The sequence below is a fragment of the Ranitomeya variabilis genome, chromosome 3 (genome assembly GCF_051348905.1).
Source record: "Ranitomeya variabilis isolate aRanVar5 chromosome 3, aRanVar5.hap1, whole genome shotgun sequence".
NCBI classification, from domain to species: domain Eukaryota; kingdom Metazoa; phylum Chordata; class Amphibia; order Anura; family Dendrobatidae; genus Ranitomeya; species Ranitomeya variabilis.
In genome coordinates this window covers 482,045,715-482,066,618 of record NC_135234.1, presented here as the reverse complement: position 1 = coordinate 482,066,618, position 20,904 = coordinate 482,045,715, and the positions used below count along the sequence as shown (strand labels likewise).

The following is a 20,904-nucleotide window of genomic DNA, read 5'->3' as shown; positions in this document are numbered from 1 at the left end:
ATCAGCAGAAATAAGACTGCACTTTGATGTTAGTGCTAGCTGATAAAAAATCGGATAACACTCACCTGATGTATATGCTCGTGTCAGTAAGCCCTTAGGCAATTCATGCTGCCCAAATTGGAGTGAGCATGAATTGCAGCCTGGCTGCAAGATTGTATTCAGATAAATTATTTTCTGAAATGCTCCAGGAGCCATAGATGGAGACAAGACTGCCCTTGGCTGATCATGGCTAGATCTTCAAAGTATATTCTCTTTTAATCGTCCTGGTTCTGTTTATATCATGGTGCCAGGCTGCCATTCATGGTGCCCCCAGTTTAAATAAGGTTTTGATTCATCTGTGCAAAAACAGTTATTGACCAGACTTGTATTTATACTGACATTGAGAATTAATATTGAAGTCAAGGTATTCTATGTCAGGACAATTCAGCAGAAAATAACATCGACATTCTTGGCCAGCGTTATGGTGATAAACACTTGTACTATTATTTTTACTTGATCTTTTTTGTAATACACATACTGTACGTGCATATGGAATGTGACCACTACTGTGCCATTCCATTTAACATAACAGTTGCATTTACGCTCCAGTTTTCTAATCCCTAGGTAAGCTTATTTAGAAATTTACACAAGAGATTTCAAGCCCTGTAATTAGGTCTGCAAATTGGTCTCAGAGAGAGACCTTTGCCGCGTCATTTAGTAGACAAATAAAAAGAACATTCACAAACAAACAAAAATTAGGATCCAAAAATAGAAGAAAAAGATGCAACAAACAGCAAATATTTCATGCTGAGGGATTTTGCTGAAGTATAAATGCAAAACTGCAAAAGTGGAAATTGCCTATTTGTATACTTGTGATCTTTTCTTTCAGAAGCAGCAGTGTTAGCTATATTAAATATAATAGCATTTCCTGCTGATAATTTGTATTTCATTAAAAAAAAACAGCAATTTTCTTCTGAGTAAAATAACTATGATTTTTAGGAATAAAAAAATCTAGAAAACATTTAGACATTATTAAGTTGAAGGAGTGGTTTTCTTATAGTGTGCATGATAACATTGTCATTCTTTTGCTCTTCCTATATAAAACTACTCCACTAGAAACTAGGAAAACATTATTTTTAGTTTATAGGATTGCAGAGGAGGAAGATGACATAAAGTAGTTCTTTCTACTATTAGTGCTGAATATCTTCCAATTTTAGGACTCAATTGAAGTAATCATTTAACGTAAGAAAACTCAAGTCAGGGATTTGCTTTTGAGTGGTTAAAAAATAAAGAAAATATCCTTAACTAGGACAATGGCTGACCTAAAGACACTGTATGCTGCATTTCATAATGACATAATGATATTAAGTTATCTAAGTATTCTCACACTTTCCTCTTTCTATCAAAATTCACTATCATTACTATGCTTGGCTATATTGTGCTAACATGCATTGCTTTATACAGAAATTATTGGCAATGTCCCCATTGGAGCTCACAATCTAAATTCCCAATTACTACATCTTTGGAGTGTAAGAGGAAACTGAAGTACCCAGAGAAAACCCCACAGAAACACGGGAAGAACAGACAAACTTCTTGCAAATGTTATCCTATGTGGCAATTTTAACCCAGTATCTCACTGAGCCAGCACAGTATATACTGTAAATATAACACTATGCAAAAGATTTATGTAGGTGTGGAATAAATACTGCAAAGTAAGAATCTTTTGAAAAATGGAAGTGTTATTTTTCTCCAACAACAAAATCAAAAATGAATGTACAAAAGAATAATCTAAATCAAAACAATGTTTGATATAACCACCCTTTGCCTTCAATACAGCATCAAAGCAGGATGGTTCTGCGCAAGTGGATAAAAGGTCTCAATGTCATTACGTCATGACATGTGCCATGTCCTTGGACGAACATGTGTAGAACCGCATCATGCCTCATCAGAGCCAGAAGTTACTACTGATTGGTAGAGGAATGGACATGGTGAATCCGCACGGTTCAGTGAACATATGTGGATTCACCTGCATTCAATAGCCGGCAGTGCTTTGGACGCAGCAGACATGTGCCACGTCTAATGCACTGCATTATAGAATGCTGTATATCAGCCATAAAAGGCAGTGGCCTTATTTTATATCGGCCAAAACTGGTGACATGTTCACTTTAAACAACACAATGTAACTCTAAGTCAATCACACTTCTGTGAAATCAACCTGTCTAATTGGGAAGCAGCACTGATTGTGAATCAGTCTCTACTGCTGTAGTGCAAATGGAACAGACAACAGGAAGAAATAGTAGGCTATTAGCAAAACAACTCCTATAAAGGAGTGTTTCTGCAGGTGGTGACCACAGACCATTTCTCTGTTCTCATCCTTTTTGACTGTTGTCTTGGTCACTTTTGAACTTTGTCATTGCTCTCCCCCTAGAGGTACAGTAGCATGAGGTGGTGTCTACAACCTATAGAAGTTGCTCAGGTAGTGGAGCTTATCCAGGATGGCACATCAATGCGAGACGTGGAGGAGGCTGTATGAGGGCAACAACCTAGCAGCAGGACTGCTATCTCCTCCTTTATGCAAGGAGGAACAGGAGAAGCAGTGACAGCTGCCCTGCAAAATGATGTTCAGAATGCCACTAACAAACATGTGTCTGCTCAAACTGTCAGAAATATACTCCATGAGGGTGGAATGAGAGTCCAATGGCCATAAGTGGGTGTTTAGCTTACAGCCCAACTAGATCTGGAGGCTTTTTGTCAAGAAGCTTTTCCATCTGAGAAAATAAAGAATCTTATCCACAACTACCACAAAAGACTTCAAGCTGTAATTGATGTTAGAGGGGGCAATATACGGTATTAAGAAATGGGGTATGTGAACTTTAGAACAGGGTCATCTAGATGTTTTGGGTTGTCATTAAGATTTAAAAAGAGAAAACACAGCAGTTTGACAATAAATGGCTTCACCCAACCACTAACCATGAGTGGAGAAAAAGTTTTGGTGTTTTCATTCATATTCTCTGAAAAAAAGGCCTAGAAAGGAAAAATTCTGCTGGGGTATGTAAACTTTTGAGCACAACTGTATATTGTAAGATGGACACCAGGCAGGTCCTTGAGGGGATCATCATCGAGTTTGGTAGCATTGGTGATGTAAAGCCTGGAAAGCGGGCTCCAGCACCTATAGTACTGAGAGAGTTAATAGGGAGTATCAGGGCCTGGTTCATGAGCATTCAAAGACACAGGTGGGACTGGCTGCTCATAAATCCCCACCCCGGGGGTGTGGTATGGCAGATAAAAAGAAGAATAGTTGTCTCATTCAGTGTCTGTGTCTGGAAGTGTGTAGACCTCCTGTTTTGCTTGTGTTTACTAAAGGACTCAAGAGCTGGACACTAACCTGAGCGGGCGAACCTGCACTACTGTATGGACTATTTACATTCTGTTTTCACTCTTTGCTGAAAAGATCTACCTTTTTGTTTGGCTATGCTGAGCAGTTTATGAAGTTTTAATAAACCAGCCTGGACATTTTACTTAAACTGTTTCCTGTGCCTACCTCAACCGCAGCTGAGTGAGTAGAAACCCTACCCTACAATATATATATATATATATATATATATATATATATATATATATATATATACAGAATGCATTGTGTTAATTGGCTAGCGTGATTCTTGTAACCTCAGTTAAGAATATTTTTATACATGTATTTTAACAACTTATTGAGGAAAGTTTATCAACTTACTGGTTTTCGTGATGACAGCCAAATTTCTATGACATAGAGAAAAAGTGAGCAAGATTTCAAAGTAGCCATTAGCTCAAGTGTTTTTAACATTTTCTGCCACTTTTCTTTGACTTTTGTAATAGAAGAAAATACAAGCCAGTCCAAATAATTGTTGTTTTTAGCCTATGGCAGATTTTGTCTAGCCCTATGTGCCAGCATTGATAAATATAACCCCATTGTGCTGTCTTTTCTTATTTGAATTTGTATTTTAGAATGCTATATATCATACATAGATATTTTATATCATATATTTTTTTTATTTTACCAATATAGTTATTACGTCAAAATTGTTACATCTTAAATCCACAATAATATAGATGTTACAATGAGTAATTGAGACAGCTAATGTTTCTTAACCTCAGTCTAAGTATCCTCTTTACAGTGCTCTATTTTAAGAAAAAAAAGAAATGTTCTTTTCATGTTTGAACCTATTAAAAATGCATGGACAGGAGCAGCTCTAAGGGCTCAGTAAATCAGATTTTTTTTAATAATAGCCAGAACACCTTTTTTTATTCATTACAGAACACTGAACAGGAAAGGTCTACAAGCTACTCTGATTGTTTTCTGAGTTTTCCTGGGAAAACAACTTTCTGATATACTGGGTAACAAAACAGCAAAGGAAAAAGTCATTTCTTACATTTTTCACCCCAGGCCATTTGGCAGAAATAAACAAGAATGCCTTATTGTAATTCAATATTTCAAAGAAAGATCTGCATTTTTATAGAGATGCTTGCATACATATTTACTTCACTGTAGAATTATTTCTAAATAATATAATGTGGTTCTGTCATAGGATCTCAGGAAATAATGGTTTTATGTTGTATGCTCCATCAAGCATTACCTTTATATCTTTATGTACAGTAGTAACTCTATTTCATATGCACATTTCTATTTCAAGTTAAAACATATTCAACATAAGGTGAGTTCTCTGTCTATATTTTGTGATGCTTTAATTTAAATGCAACCTAGGGGTGTAGCTATAAGGAGTGCAAAGGTAATGGTTGTACCTGGCCTTTGCTACCCTTGGGGAGCTCAAAATTAGAATTGCCCATGGTAGATGGACCTGTTACAGAGTTTCATTGGGACATAAAGGCTTAAAGTTACAGCAACCAAAACATGAATCTTCCTAAATATATTACACAACAAAATGGCAATTATAATATAAATAAGAAACAAAACAACTACTAACACACTACCCGACCTCCGCCGTACTATTACAGTGGAGGTCGGTACCCCCGCTTTGATGCAGGCTCCGGTGGTGAGCCCACATCAAAGCCGGGACATGTCAGCTGTTTTGAACAGCTGACATGTGCCCGCAATAGTGGCGGGTGGAATCACGGTTCACCCGCCGCTATTAACTAGTTAAATGCCGCTGTCAAATGCTAACAGCTGCATTTAAGTTATGATCTGGTGACCTTGGAGCCGCATGAAAACTTTCTCTGGAGTCGGTGGAACCTGTACTGACTGCAAATCCTGAACTAACATCGCAACTAGAAGTAGCCGTGGGGTGTGCCTAACAAACCCTAGACACCTCGACACAGCCGGAGGACTAAATACCCCTATAGATGGAAATAGGAATGCTATCTTGCCTCAGAGCAGACCCCCAAAGGATAGGCAGCCCCCCATGAATAATGACTGTGAGTAGGAGAAGAATAGACACACGCAGGTAGAAAACAGGATTTAGCAAAAGAGGCCACTCTAGCTAAACAGGAAAGGATAGGACAGATTAATAGGCGGTCAGTATTAAACCCTTCCAAAAATATCCACAACAGATAATACAAAAAGTTCCACAATCTAACTAAAGACATGGAATGTATATCTGCCACTCCAGAGAATCCAACAAGACTGAGAAAATACTGACACAATCTAAGCTGGACAAGAAAACACAAAGAATAGCACTGAATTGTGAAGCACACAGCATGTGTGCCACAGGAAGAAAAAAACAGACACTTATCTTTGCTGATTTGGCAGAAAGGCAGGAGGAACCAGGCAGAGGTCCTACACCTCCCAACAACAATTGACAACTGGCAAGGACTAATGAATCCTGCACACCTAAATACCCCAGTCAGAACTGCAATCAGCAGACACACCTGACCAGGACTGCAACCCAGGGACAACTGCATTACCACCTACTACCACCGGAGGGAACCCAAAGGCAGAATTCACAACAGTACCCTCCCCTTGAGGAGGGGTCACCGAACCCTCACCAGCGCCCCAGGCCGATCAGGACTAGCCAGATGAAAGGCATGGACCAGATCAGCAGCATGGACATCAGAAGCAAAAACCCAAGAATTATCTTCCTGGCCATAACCCTTCCATTTGACAAGGTACTGAAGCCTCCGCCTCGAAAAACGAGAATCCAAAATCTTCTCAAACACATACTCCAACTCCTCATCAACCAAAACAGGGGCCGGAGGATCAACAGAGGGAACAACAGGCACCACATATTTCCGCAATAAAGATCTATGGAAGACATTATGGATAGCAAAAGAGGCCGGAAGCGCCAATCGAAAAGACACCGGAATAATAATCTCAGAAATCCTATAAGGACCAATAAACCGAGGCTTAAACTTAGGGGAAGAGACCTTCATAGGAACATGACGGGAAGACAACCAAACCATTCCCCAACCCGAAGCCGGGAACCAACACACCGACGACGGTTAGCAAAACGTTGAGCCTCCTCCTGAGACAACAACAAATTGTCCACCACATGAGCCCAAATCTGCTGCAACCTGTCAACCACAGAATCCACACCAGGACAGTCAGAAGGCTCAACCTGCCCAGAAGAAAAACGAGGATGAAAACCAAAATTACAAAAAAAAGGCGAAACCAAAGTAGCCGAACTAGCCCGATTATTAAGGGCAAACTCGGCCAATGGCAAAAAGGCCACCCAATCATCCTGATCGGCAGACACAAAGCATCTCAAATAAGTCTCCAAAGTCTGATTAGTTCGCTCGGTCTGGCCATTTGTCTGAGGATGAAATGCAGAAGAAAAAGACAAATCAATGCCCAGCCTAGCACAAAAGGCCCGCCAAAACCTAGAAACAAACTGGGAACCTCTGTCGGACACAATATTCTCCGGAATACCATGCAAACGAACCACATGCTGAAAAAACAACGGAACCAACTCTGAAGAGGAAGGCAATTTAGGCAAAGGCACCAAATGAACCATCTTAGAAAACCGGTCACAAACAACCCAGATAACCGACATCCTCTGGGAAACCGGAAGATCAGAAATAAAATCCATAGAAATATGCGTCCAGGGCCTCTCAGGGACCGGCAATGGCAAAAGTAACCCACTAGCAGGGGAACAACAAGGCTTGGCCCGCGCACAAGTCCCACAGGACTGCACAAAAGAACGCACATCACGTGACAACGAAGGCCACCAAAAGGACCTACCAACCAAATCTCTGGTACCAAAAATACCAGGATGACCAGCCAACACAGAACAGTGAACCTCAGAAATCACTCTACTAGTCATCTGTCAGGAACAAACAATTTCCCCACAGGACAGCGGTCAGGTCTATCAGCCTGAAATTCCTGAAGAACCCACCGTAAATCAGGGGAAATGGCAGAAAGGACCACCCCTTCTTTCAGAATGCCGCAAGGACCTCAGGAGAATCAGGCAAAAACCTCCTAGAAAGGGCATCAGCCTTAATATTCTTAGAACCCGGAAGATACGAAACCACGAAATCAAAACGGAAAAAAACAAGGACCATCGAGCCTGTCTAGGACTCAGCCATTTGGCAGACTCGAGGTAAATCAAATTCTTATGATCGGTCAGGACCACAATACGGTGCTTAGCTCCCTCAAGCCAATGTCGCCACTCCTCAAACACCCACTTCATAGCCAACAACTCCCGATTGCCGACATCATAATTGCGTTCAGCAGGCGAAAACTTGCAGGAGAAGAAGGCACACGGTTTCATCAAAGAACCAACAGAATCCCTCTGAGACAAAACGGCTGCTGCCCCAATCTCAGAAGCATCAATCTCAACCTGAAATGGAAGAGAAACATCTGGTTGTCGCAACACCGGAGCAGAAGTAAATCGGCGTTTAAGCTCCTGAAAGGCAGAGACAGCCGCAGAGGACCAATTCGCCACATCAGCGCCTTTTTTCCTCAAATCAGTCAAGGGTTTAACCACGCTGGAGAAGTTAGCAATGAACCGGCGATAAAAATTTGCAAAACCCAAAAATTTCTGAAGGCTCTTCACGGATGTGGGTTGAATCCAATCATGAATGGCCTGAACCTTAACCGGATCCATCTCCATAGATGAGGGAGAAAAAATAAAGCCCAAAAAAGAAACCTTCTGCACCCCAAAGAGACACTTAGACCCCTTCACAAACAAAGCATTGTCACGAAGGATCTGAAATACCATCCTGACCTGTTCCACATGAGACTTCCAATCATCGGAAAAAAATCAAAATATCGTCCAAATATACAATCAAAAATTTATCAATATAAGTCCGGAAGATATCATGCATGAAGGATTGAAAAACAGATGGAGCGTTAGTGAGCCCGAATGGCATCATCATTCCATTTAGTCAACACAGACCATTTTCTGAATTTCTGACAATACAATTCTGCCGCCTCTTGACCCTGAGATAGGGCCAACAAGGTTTTCTCCGCTTGATCCACAGAATTAGGTTCATCATATAATAATCCTAAAGCCTGAAAAAAGGAATCTACATTAAGCAAGGCCGGATTCCCAGATTCCAGGGAAAATGCCCAATCCTGTGGATCGCCACGCAGCAGGGAGATGACAATTTTAACCTGCTGAATGGAATCACCGGAGGATCGCGGTCTCAGAGCAAAAAACAGTTTACAATTGTTTTTAAAACCCAAAAATTTGGACCTATCACCAAAAAACAAATCAGGGGTAGGAATCTTCGGCTCTAAAGCAGGAGTCTGAACAATATAATCAGAAATACCTTGTACCCTAGCAGCAAGCTGGTCTACACGAGAAGCTAATTCATGAACATCCATGCTGGCACAAGACTCCTCAGCCACCCATAAATAAAGAGGGAAGAAAAGACAGAACAGACTGCAGGAAAAAAAATGTCTCAACACCTTTCTTCCCTTCTTCTGAGATGCATTTAACTCATTTTGGGCCAGTTGTACTGTTATGATCTGGTGACCTTGGAGCCGCATGAAAACTTTCTCTGGAGTCGGTGGAACCTGTACTGACCACAAATCCTGAACTAACACCGCAACTAGAAGTAGCCGTGGGGTATGCCTAACAAACCCTAGACACCCCGACACAGCCGGAGGACTAAATACCCCTATAGATGGAAATAGGAATGCTATCTTGCCTCAGAGCAGACCCCCAAAGGATAGGCAGCCCCCCACGAATAATGACTGTGAGTAGGAGAAGAATAGACACACGCAGGTAGAAAACAGGATTTAGCAAAAGAGGCCACTCTAGCTAAATAGGAAATGATAGGACAGATTACTAGGCGGTCAGTATTAAAACCCTTCCAAAAATATCCACAACAGATAATACAAAAAGTTCCACAATCTAACTAAAGACATGGAATGTATATCTGCCACTCCAGAGAATCCAACAAGACTGAGAAAATACTGACACAATCTAAGCTGGACAAGAAAACACAAAGAATAGCACTGAATTGTGAAGCACACAGCATGTGTGCCACAGGAAGAAAAAAACAGACACTTATCTTTGCTGATTTGGCAGAAAGGCAGGAGGAACCAGGCAGAGGTCCTACACCTCCCAACAACAATTGACAACTGGCAAGGACTAATGAATCCTGCACACCTAAATACCCCAGTCAGAACTGCAATCAGCAGACACACCTGACCAGAACTGCAACCCAGGGACAACTGCATTACCACCTACTACCACCGGAGGGAACCCAAAAGCAGAATTCACAACAATTTAACTAATGCTTCCGGCCATCGGCCCGCAAATGAGAGCATCGCCGACCCCGTCACATGATCGGGAGTCAGCGATGCGTCGGCATGACAACCTGAGGTCTCCTTGAGACTTCTATGGTTGTTGATGCCAGATTGCTATGAGCACCACCCTGTGGTTGGCTCTCATAGCAATGCAGTAAATCTACTACATAGGGGCGATCTGACGATCGCTCCTATGTAGCAGAGCCGATCAGTCTATGCCAGCTTCTAGCCTCCCATGGAGACTACTGAAGCATGGCAAATGTAAAAAAAAAAAGGTTTTAAAAAAATATGAAAAAAATAAAAAAAAATAAAATAAATTTAAATCACCTCCCTTTCGCCCCATTCAAAATAAAACAATAAAAAAACAAACCTACACATATTTGATATCACCGCGTTCAGAATTGCCTTATATATCAATAAAAAAAGGATTAACCTGATCGCTAAATGGCGTAGCAAGAAAGAAATTAGAAAAGCCAGAATTACGTTTTTTTGGTCGCCATGACATTGCATTAAAATGTAATAACGGGCGATCAAAAAACGTATCTGCACCAAAATGGTAGCATTAAAAACGTCCGCTCGGCACACAAAAAATAAGCCCTCACCTGACTCCAGATCACGAAAAATGGAGACACTACGGGTATTGGAAAATTGCGGAATTTTTTTTTTCTTTAGCAAAGTTTGGAATTTTTTTTTACCACTTAGACACCAAACATGTCTAGGTTACGTTTTATCTATGACCTGGAGAATCAAAATGGCAGGTCAGTTTTAGCATTTAGTGAACCTAGCAAAAAGCCAAACAAAAAAACAAGTGTGGGATTGCACTTTTTTTGCAATTTCACCGCACTTGGAATTTTTTTCCCATTTTCTAGTACATGACATGCTAAAACATACATATTTACCAATGATGTCGTTCAAAAGTGCAACTTGTCCCGCAAAAAACAAGCCCTCACATGGCCATATTGACTGAAAAATATAAAAGTTATGGCTCTGGGAAGGAAGGGAGCGAAAAACGAGAACGCAAAAATGGAAAAGGGCAAGGGCTTGAAGGGGTTAAAGCTTTAAAGAATAGGGAAAGTCTTCCATTTTTCCATGGTCACTGTTAGAATTTGTCAACAATCTAACAAATGAGACACCAACTGCATTGGAAAGCTGCATGGAACATTAAAAGCTTTTCTTGACTACTCTTTTTGCCGTCACTTCAATTGTGATAAACCATATTCTAAATGCATGTTGAAATAAGTGGAACTTGTGCATAGTTTTTGAAAGGGACATAAATAAATTATTTATTTGTTTACCCACTCTCCTTAAAAAAAAAAATTAAGCCTCACACATACCCATATACTTCACCGTATTTCTGTAATGATATGACATCTTATGAAAAGTTGTATGATTTGTTCTGTTGCATTTTGTATGGCTCCAATAGAAAAAAAAATATCCATCTGGATTCACATATTATAATTAGATTTGAGCGGATCGTTTAAAATTTGAATTCACCAGCTTCACCTAATTTTCTCCCAAAATTTGATTTGCAGCAAATAAATTCAATACATATCACAATACAAAAAAAAGCCTCTCTGACCAGAAAATATGAGTACAACATTCTGGATTGAATTGTGTATTGAACTAATTTTAAGCTCTATAGTTCAAGTACAGTCTTAATAATGTCCCAATGACCTCAATCTCTTTGCTAGTGGAAAACAGATGGTAACCAGTGGTATCAGGAATGGTATTTGGGTGACATTTATGGGTCTAATACTGGACAATTCCAGAAGGAAATGTGCAACGCGCACACTTTTCACAACAAGCACACTTTGTGAAGTAGACAGTTTTTTTCATTTCTAGAATGTGAAGATTTCTCTATTTCCTTAAAAAATAATGCATGGCAGGCAGGATTTTAATGCATGATGGCGTAGAGTGTTACTACCAGTAATGTTAGTGGTCCTAGCTCTCTTCAGGTCATTGACCAGGTCCTCCTGTGTAGATCTGGGCTGATTTCTTACCTTTCTCACAAATGCAGTAATCACATTTTCTGTTCTAAACAAGCCTTAATATCGGGATTTTGGTTTGCTATCAAAATTAGCACCAACGGGTTTAATATTGCCCTCACAGATTGGAGTGCATGAATGATGAATAAAAGATTGTTATTAAGGTACTCTTATTGAATATATCGCAGATCAATCAATTCCCAGTCACACTTTGTGACTACATAGCTACAGCACTTCCCTTTATTACTTGAATCTTTGCATTATTATTCACATACTTTAGACTCAGACTATCACTTCCATTTTCTATGTGATTCAGAACTGAAGTAGTACACCACAATCAGATTAACACTTTTTCTATCCCTATGTAGAACAAGTTGTTTGCGCTGACATCCTATCGCAAAGCTGAAAACGTCTAAAATGCTGCTGATTTGCCGGCCCTCATCTTTTATTCTGGCTGTAATAAACATTATTAAGGAAGCTCATGCGGCCATGCCTGATGTCATTAGCCTGCTCTCTGAGTCTTCAGCTGTGTTAAATGGCTTTTTTTATGGCGATGCTTGCAAACCAAAAAGAGTGTTTGATTTTGTGGAGATCTGCGAATCTTAGGAAATTCAGCTTGAAATTGATCTTCAACACTTCGATTTGCTCATCTCTCCAATTATAATATAATAATATAATAAACCTCTATACAACTATACGGTATGTCCACTTGCCTAAAGGCATTCATCCCTTATTTTTTTATATAGTGATGAAAGTGACCTATGCACATAGTTTTTTTTATAAGAATTCTTGATGTTTTTAGTTAACTTCCAGAATTAATATGCTTAAATAGTATGTGCACTTTAGCTATAGTTAGGTGTAGAAATATTTTGACAGTGACACAAGTTTTGACTTTTTAGCTGTTTACCAAACATATTCAAAATACAGTTATATAATCAATATGAGCTTAAAGTGAAGTTTCTCAGTTTTATTTGAGGGTATTCACATCCTATTTGGAGTAAGAGTTTAGAGATGATAGCTCTTTAATATGTAGCTGTCTCTTTTTAAAGGGACCAAAAGTAATTGGGCAAAAAAAGAAGACATCCATCAGAGAGATAGCAGAAATGTTACGAGTGGCCAAGTCAACAGTTTGGTACATTCTGTAAAAAAAGAACGCACTGATGGTGAGTCTGGGAACTCAAAAAGGTCTGGACGTCCACAAAAGAAAACAGTGGTGGATGATCGCGAAATCTTTTCCATGGTGAAGAAAAAACCCTTTCCAAGTGAAGAACACTCTCCAGGAAGAAGGTGTTTCAGTATCTAAGTCTAACATAAAGAGAAGACATCATGTGAGCAAATACAGAGGTTTCACCACAAGGTGCAAACCATTAATCAGCCTTAAAAAAAAGAATGACCAGTTTAGACTTTGCCAAAAAACATCTAAAGAAGCCAACCCAGTTCAGGAAAATCATTTAATGGAGAGATGAAAATAAGATCAACCTGTACCAGAGTGATTGGATTAAGAAAGTATAGAGAAGGCTTGAAACGGCTCATGATCCAGAGCACACCATATCCTCTTTAAAACATGGTGGAGGCAGTTTGTTGGCATGGGCATTCATGGCTTCCAATGGCACTGGGTCACTATGATGTGACTGAAGACAAAAGCAGGTGGATAAATTATGAAGTGTACAGGGCTATACTTTCTGCTCAGATTCAACTATATGCAGCATGGTTGATTGGATGGCACTTCATAGTACAGATCAGATGGACAGTAAGCCAAAACATATTGTGAAAGCAACTCAGGAGTTTTTTAAGGTAAAGAAATGGAATATAATGCAATGGCTAAGTCAATCACCAGATCTCAACCCCCTCAGGCATGGATTTTTTATTCTTAAGACAAAACTTAAGTCAAGAATGACCTACAAGCATGCAAAAACTGAAGGCAGTTGCAGTAAAGGCCTGGCAAAGCATCACAGAGGAGGAAACCCAGCGTTTGGTGATGTCAATGGCTTCCAGACTTCAGGCAGTCATTGTCTGCAAAGAATTCTCTACAAAGTATTACAAATTATCATTTTATATATGGTAAAGTTTATTTGTCCAATTACTAATAAGCCCCTGAAAGGAGGAGGCTTTGTGGAAAAGTGGTTTCAGTGCCTAGACATTTCACTCACAGGATATTTTTGTTCAACCCCTTCAATTAAACCTTAAACTCTGCACTTCAATTGCATCAAAGTTGTTTAATTTTAAATAAAAAATAGTGGCATGCAGGGCCCAAATCACAAAGATTGGTTCCAGTCTAAATATTTCTGGACCTAACTGTATATTTATCATTGAAACTCTTATCAGAGCTTACATAATAAATTAATCTATAGGAAAAAATTTGAATGACCCAGTTCTGTAATTAGATGTTTACAGTCTTCAGAGCTGAAACTCCATTTTCCTTGGTGGCTCAGTGTCTGCCACAGTAGGCTTAGATGATTTACCCAGAAATGTTGTTTATCTGATATAAAGTCTAGGATTGCAAGAAAAAATGCAGCAGGGTTAACCAAATACTCAAATCTGTTAAATATTTTGTTTTCTATTTGTCACCACCAGTGATAATTATGCTTTTTCTTCATTAAACTTGATACCGAGATCACAAAAACAAGCTTTGTTCTAAAGAACCTAGTGTTAGAATGATGATGGACCACATCATATTTAATATACAAGCTTTTATATATTTAACTAAAGAATGAGGTGGAAGTGTGCTAGCTCCTATTATATATTTTCATTTTTGAGAATTGAGGTAAACAGAAATTAGTCTATAATAGTTGGTTGACAGGTGTCAATTAGCAATTCATAGCTGTATGCAATTTAATTCATAAAATAAGTTGATATCAACAGCTAGAGTTCTTTAAATATTTTTTCATTGTTGCCTGTTTTAATTATTTTGGTTTAGTAGTTTTGCTAATAGGAACATTGCAAATACAAGAAATATTAAACTGGAAAAACTATACAGCAATATAGGAAAAGGCTACATTTTCATGATTAAGATTTGAAATCAAGAGTTAAGGCTCGAAGATGTCTACAACTCTCTATATTAAATTTGAGAACATACATGTAGGACATCTGCTACAGGTTGAGAGAATCAAACCATGGTTCTTTATTCATCTGGTTCACTCAATCCCATTTTATAGAGGCTTATAAAGGTGCAAGAGAAAATGAAACAGAATTTTTCACTGCAACGCTACCTATGTCTGATGTTTATGTTCCTAGCCTCTTTGAAAGGAATAAACCAAGTGGACAAAATGGTTTACTTTGTTGGGTGCCGAGACTTTGCACTCAAGGCAATTTTTATTTTATTGTAAATATTCTCTAGGGAGTGACAACAATGATCTTCCTGCCCAGACCTAAGATCTATCCTGACAAGAAGTTGTTACAATATAATTTTTGTTCAGATATCTTGCAGCTACATCACATTTAAAGTTGTTTACAAAAAAATCTTAATAAAATAAACACTTTTTTCCGAAGTCCTGTATTGTGGCAAGAAAATGAAAAGAAAAAAAATAGAATAAAATTAACATTTTCATATTAAATAAAAAGATAGAATTTTAAAATAGTTTTTTGCTCAACCCTCAATCTAAAAAAAAATCATAAAAATTAGTCAATAAATTGTATGTACAGTAGGAAAATAATGAAATCCCCCCCCCCCCCCCAAAAAAAAAACAACAGACTCTCAGAGTTGAGCAAAACAATTTGCAGGACCATGACAGTACTCCATAGCAGCTTGACAAAAGCATTGCAAATCACTGGCCCCGTGAAATCATGACGTAATGGTGCAAAACACTTCATGATGTAGTTATGATATCTGCGGAGTCTACAAATTAAGAGAAGAGCACAGGGAATAAGAAGTGCACGGTGCTTTGGTTTGACTGCCCTTCATCAAAATGGCCACTGTATCAGTTTGCTCAACTGTATTCTAAATAAGCTCTAATAAAGGCATATGAATAAAAAATGGCTTCACTATGTAAAAGCAGTAAAGCAAAAAATCTTCATAGATTTGTAATTGCAGCAACCCACAGGGCTAAAAAAAAATAGTTTCGATTTTATGGCGCTCAAATTAAATAGAATTTATGCTAGAATTTCTTTTTTTTTTCCTTTTAAATTCACACTCCCAACAAATTGACTACAAACAATTTAAAACATTTATGTACTCCAAAATGGTGCCCTTAAAAAAATTCATTATGCAAAAATATGCTTTAATATACATATAGCAAATAAAAAGTAACAAAGCTTTCACTTTCTAACTATAGTATACATTGTGACAATTCATTTTTAAAGGTAAAGAAGATAAAAAAGAAATAGGGGAAATGCTCATTTGAAAAATTATTTAAAAAAGAACTAAAAATAACATTGGATTTACCTGCTGTAAATAAATGTCATCAGTGTGAGGCTAGAATTTTATTCCATAGCATTATGATTCATGTTCACAGATTCTGAGATTGATAAATGACAGCTTGAAGTAGTTGTGTTTCAGAGATCACATCGCTATTGGCCTATATCTTGTCCCCCTTAATAACTAATAAATGGCAAATATTACAGATATCTGGAATCGTAGGCAGTATATTTTCTTACCAGTATGGAAAAATCACTGTTATACAAGCAAAGAATTCTATTGCTAGGAACCTTTTTAGCTTCTTAATCTACAACTTTTGACAGTTCCAGAAATGTTATATAATTGTTATATAAATGACTGAAAGCCTCATCTCTCCTGCATTCCAATTTGAATTCATGGCTGTTCAGTATTCCAAGAGGATATGCACGAAAAAATATTTCCTGTTGTGTATTAATGTTTTATTACTGATGGCAACGCACTCAAGGCTATTGCTGGGTATGGCAAATTAAAAGAGGAAACATATCACTTACCTGACAAGGTCGATCACTCGCTCCCTTGGGGCACTGCTGACTGGCTCCTCATTTATCATAATGATCTGGTCTCCTGGGACTAATTTCCCTTCAGAGGGTCCACCTGCACCAGAAACATGGGAAGACAAATTAAAAACATTTAAGAATTTAAACATTAGAATAATTCACCTCCTGCAAGAAAAAAGGATTTAATTAATTCATTAATTAGTTCATATTGACAGTGAATTATTTGCTGTTCATATTTCTAGAAGTAATGTCAAGATTGCATAGAAAAGGTCAAAAGTCACAATAATAATGCAAATAAATATTTTCATGTCATATTTTATTCAATTTTGGTTCATTATTCATAATTTGTAAAAATGACTGCTCCATTAACAATTAAGTTAACTTACGCAAAAGAGACGAACAAGAAAAATCTTTATTGTAGGAAAAAATATACACTTTATATATAAAGGGTAAAATTTACTGAAATTTGTTCTGCAACTTTATTGGAGATTCATTTTTGTGCCTTTTTCCTTTTCTCTTCAAAGCTTCTCTTGATACTTTTTCTCTTATAGAAGGCCTGCAGATCGTCTGTGTGAAGCATCCAGCAGTAATCCCCATCATGTTCATGTTCCATCTGCCTTAGTATCGTCATTCCATCTCCTTAAATCCTGATGAACTCTTTCTCCTTGTCTTCACTAACTGTACCAAGGTTTTCAGGAAAGTAGTCCAAATGGGAATGTAAAAAATGTAAATTCAAATTCATCAGACAACCCAAGGTTTTGAAATGTTTCAGGATGTTCTCCAAGATGGACTTTAATTTTGGATCTTTGTTGTTACCTAGAAATTTCTTTATGACTCATTTAAAAGAATCCCAAGCACTTTTCTTAGCTTTAATTTTTGTTTTGAACATGTCGTCCTTAATGAGTTTCCAAATATCTGGCCCCACAAAAATGCCATCTTTCAGTTTTGCTTAGGACAGTGCCTGAAACTTGGTACACAAGCACTTCTAAGTTTCTCCTTCTTTCGTTCTATTCCAGCTGTCCAGTTCACACAAAAAGCATGGGCACTTTGTGTATCCTCCTTGCTGCCCAGGGAGCAAAAGAGAAGTTTCATATCACCACATATTGACCATCTTTTATCCTCATAGTTAAGTTTCTTGAGAAACAAGTCTAAATAATTATTACTTTCCTTTAAGTGGACAGAATTCCCTACAGGCACTGAAGCATACTTGCTGCCATTGTGCAGTAGCACAATTTTCAACCTTTTTTGGATTAATCAATAGAGAATTTCCACTAGCTCACATTATACTCAATGTAAAATGTTTCCATCAGCCCAGGAACATCACTGCAATACACTAGAGCACTGTCTTGAGAAATGTATGGAAGGAATTCCTTATTTCTGCTTCTGTACCATGAAAAAAGGGTACCAGGAGCTAGCAGGTTCTTTCCCTTTAATTTAGAGTGTAAAAGTTCTGCAGACTGTTTAGGAGGGTCCAAGTCCATGACTAAATCATTTAATTTGAGTTGAAAAAAAAGCTGTGGCTCCTTCATTCATGTCCTGAATCAGGTGCATCTTCAAGTTTCTCCTGACGTGAAGAGACAGGTATTCCCGGACCGTGAGGCACAGGATGAATTGCTGATGAGATTTCCGGGTATATAATTTTCTTCTAATTTTTAAGGTTGGATCCCTATGATTTTATCCAGAGGCTCCAGTTCCAAATCCTAACTATGACATACAAAGTTATCCACAACCTGTCTCCTCCACACATCTGTGACATGGTCACCCGGTACTTAACTGCATGCAACCTTCGATCCTCTCAAGATCTCCTTCTCAACTCCCCTCTTCTCACAACCACACACAAAACTTCTCCCGTGCTTACCCCATACTCTGGAACTCTAGCCCAACACATCAGACTCTCACATACCACGGAAACCTTCAAAAAGAACATGAAGACCCACCTCTTCCGACAAGCCTACAACCTGCAGTGATCCTCAGTCTACTGAACCGCTGCATGATCAGCTCCACCCTCTCCTAGTGTATCCTCACCGAACCCTTATCGACTGTGAGCTGTGAGCCCTAATGGGCAGGGTCCTCTCTTCTTCTGTACTTGTGTGTGCCTTGTTTTTGCTCATTGTTTATTGTACTTGTCTATATTTGCCCCTTTTACATGTAAAGCGCCATGGAATAAATGGTGCTATAAAAAGGTATAATAATAATAATCACTCGCATTGTGCGCTGTGAGTATTCTCCAGAGCCATTTCCGGAAGCGTCAGGCACATGACTGCACATATGTGATATACATACAAGCAGTCACATGCCGACTAGATGGGTGCGGCCTCACTCAATGCAAGTGTATTGAGCAAGGCCGGACACAGTCTAGTCGGAATGTGGTCCGGAAGTATGCATATTGCATACCTGCAGTCACATGATTGCCCATTCCGGCGCAGGTACCCGACAATTTTCACAGTGCGCAGTACTCGTGATGTGAGGATTCACCAGTGTGCAGTCATTTTGTTATATAGAGTGACGGTAGACTTGTAGCCTAAGGCTGGACAACCACTTTAACAACAATGTGATGTTTTACGTAGAAAGGAAGACAACAAATTTTGGGATAGCAACCTAGCCTGCTCTATATGTAATTTGCAATCCACTGGGAGCTAGGGATGAAAACAAGTTGCAGTGATCCCTCCCATAGACAGCACAGCGAGGGGAATGTTTTGGTCAGTCTGTATATTGCAGGAGCATTCTATTAGAGAAGGTATAAAGAATAGACAGTGAGAAGGGGGCATAAGAAGTAGTTTGTTGAGGGATTAATGGGCATTTCTTTGTGAGAAAGGGAGTCATCGGGAGTAATCTTTAAGAGTGGGGAGCATGGAAAACAGGCTGTGTGAGGATGCCTGTATGTGTGAAAGAGGGAGGATAGTAAGCAGTTAACCCTCTAGGTTGCTCCTCATATTGGCATGTTTTACATGTTTTGTAATTGTAGCATCATTCTTAAAGGGAATCTGTCACCTCATATTTCGTATATAAACTGCGGCCACCGCCATCAGGGACTTATCTACAGCATTCTGTAATGCTGTAGATAAGCCCCCAAGGTAACCTGAAAGATTAGAAAAACAAGTTAGATTATACTCATCTAGGGGCGGTCCCGGTTTGGTCCGGTCTGATGGGCGTCCCGGTCCGGCGCCTCCCATCTTCATACGATGACATCCTCTTCTTTGCTTCCTGCCATAGCTCCTGTGCAAGTGTACTTTATCTGCCCTGTTGAGGGCAGAGCAAAGTCCTGCAGTTGTGGAGGTGCCGGGAAAGGTCAGAGAGGCCCGGCGCCTGCACACTGCAGTACTTTACGCTGCTCTCAACAGGGCAGATAATGGATGCCTGCGTAGGAGCCGTGGCAGGAAGCAAAGAAGAGGATGTCATCATATGAAGATGGGAGACGCCGAACCCGGACTGCGACCCCCATCAGACCAGACCGCACTAGGACTGCCCCTGGGTGAGTATAATCTAACTTGTTTTTCTTATCTTTCAGGTTACATCGGGGGCTTATCTACAGCAATACAGAATGCTGTAGATAAGCCCCTGATGGCGGTGGCCACAGTTTATATACGAAATATTAGGTGACAGATTCCCTTTAATAGACAAAAATTGAATCAATAGATATCTGCAAGGAATGCTCTCTTTCGAGTACGTACCAGCTTGAATGCATTCTTTTTACAGTTGCACATGCCATGGAAACACAGTCTACCCTCCACCTCCCTGCTTTCTTGAAGTCTGCTACATTGGTGTACCATTACTTTCGGTTGAGTCTCTAGCTTTAAAATGGTTGTCTCATGATCATTAATGGTTACAATTGCAAAGTGCTTGTAAAAAGAAACAATTTTTATTAAATTGCAATTTTTATTAAAGCAGCACTCCAGCATTCTTTTTTATTTCTGCCCTGAAGTGGTTCTACTAATCTAAGTTCCCTTGCCTTAGTCTTATATTTACCTGCCACTGTCTTCAGCTTTTCCTGGTGCTGCTCCTGTCCTGCACTGCCATCTTGTAACCACATCTTACGGTCAGACGTAATGGTCACACACTCTCAATGTAAGTCGATAATAGTCTTGTTTGGGCTCTCACAGACTTACATTGAGTAGTGTCTTCCAAACAGGAGTGATCTGGCAGGTCACACACTGCCAGAGACCAACAGAACAGATGAAGATGGCGGCTGGTAAGTATAAGGCCAATGGCAAGGAACTTACAGGAAACAGTGCTGCCATAAAAAAACACTGGAGTGGTGTTTTAAAAGTGCTTTCTGTTCTAAAAATCAAGAAATTTGTATTATAAAAGTTTATTATGCGTTACCTAATCTAATGGCTACCTAACAAGCACGTGATTGCAAGT

General features: G+C 39.1%; 1 protein-coding gene across 4 annotated transcripts in view; it reads right to left on the bottom strand.

Annotated features, from left to right (window-relative positions):
* Positions 1-20,904, bottom strand: part of FRMPD4 (FERM and PDZ domain containing 4) — a 739,093-nt gene that overhangs the window by 139,781 nt on the left and 578,408 nt on the right. For all 4 annotated transcript variants that reach the window (XM_077296709.1, XM_077296712.1, XM_077296710.1 and 1 more), the window contains one exon: positions 16,537-16,639. In XM_077296709.1, the coding sequence (XP_077152824.1) occupies positions 16,537-16,639 (103 nt within the window). The remainder of the gene's footprint in view (positions 1-16,536; positions 16,640-20,904) is intronic.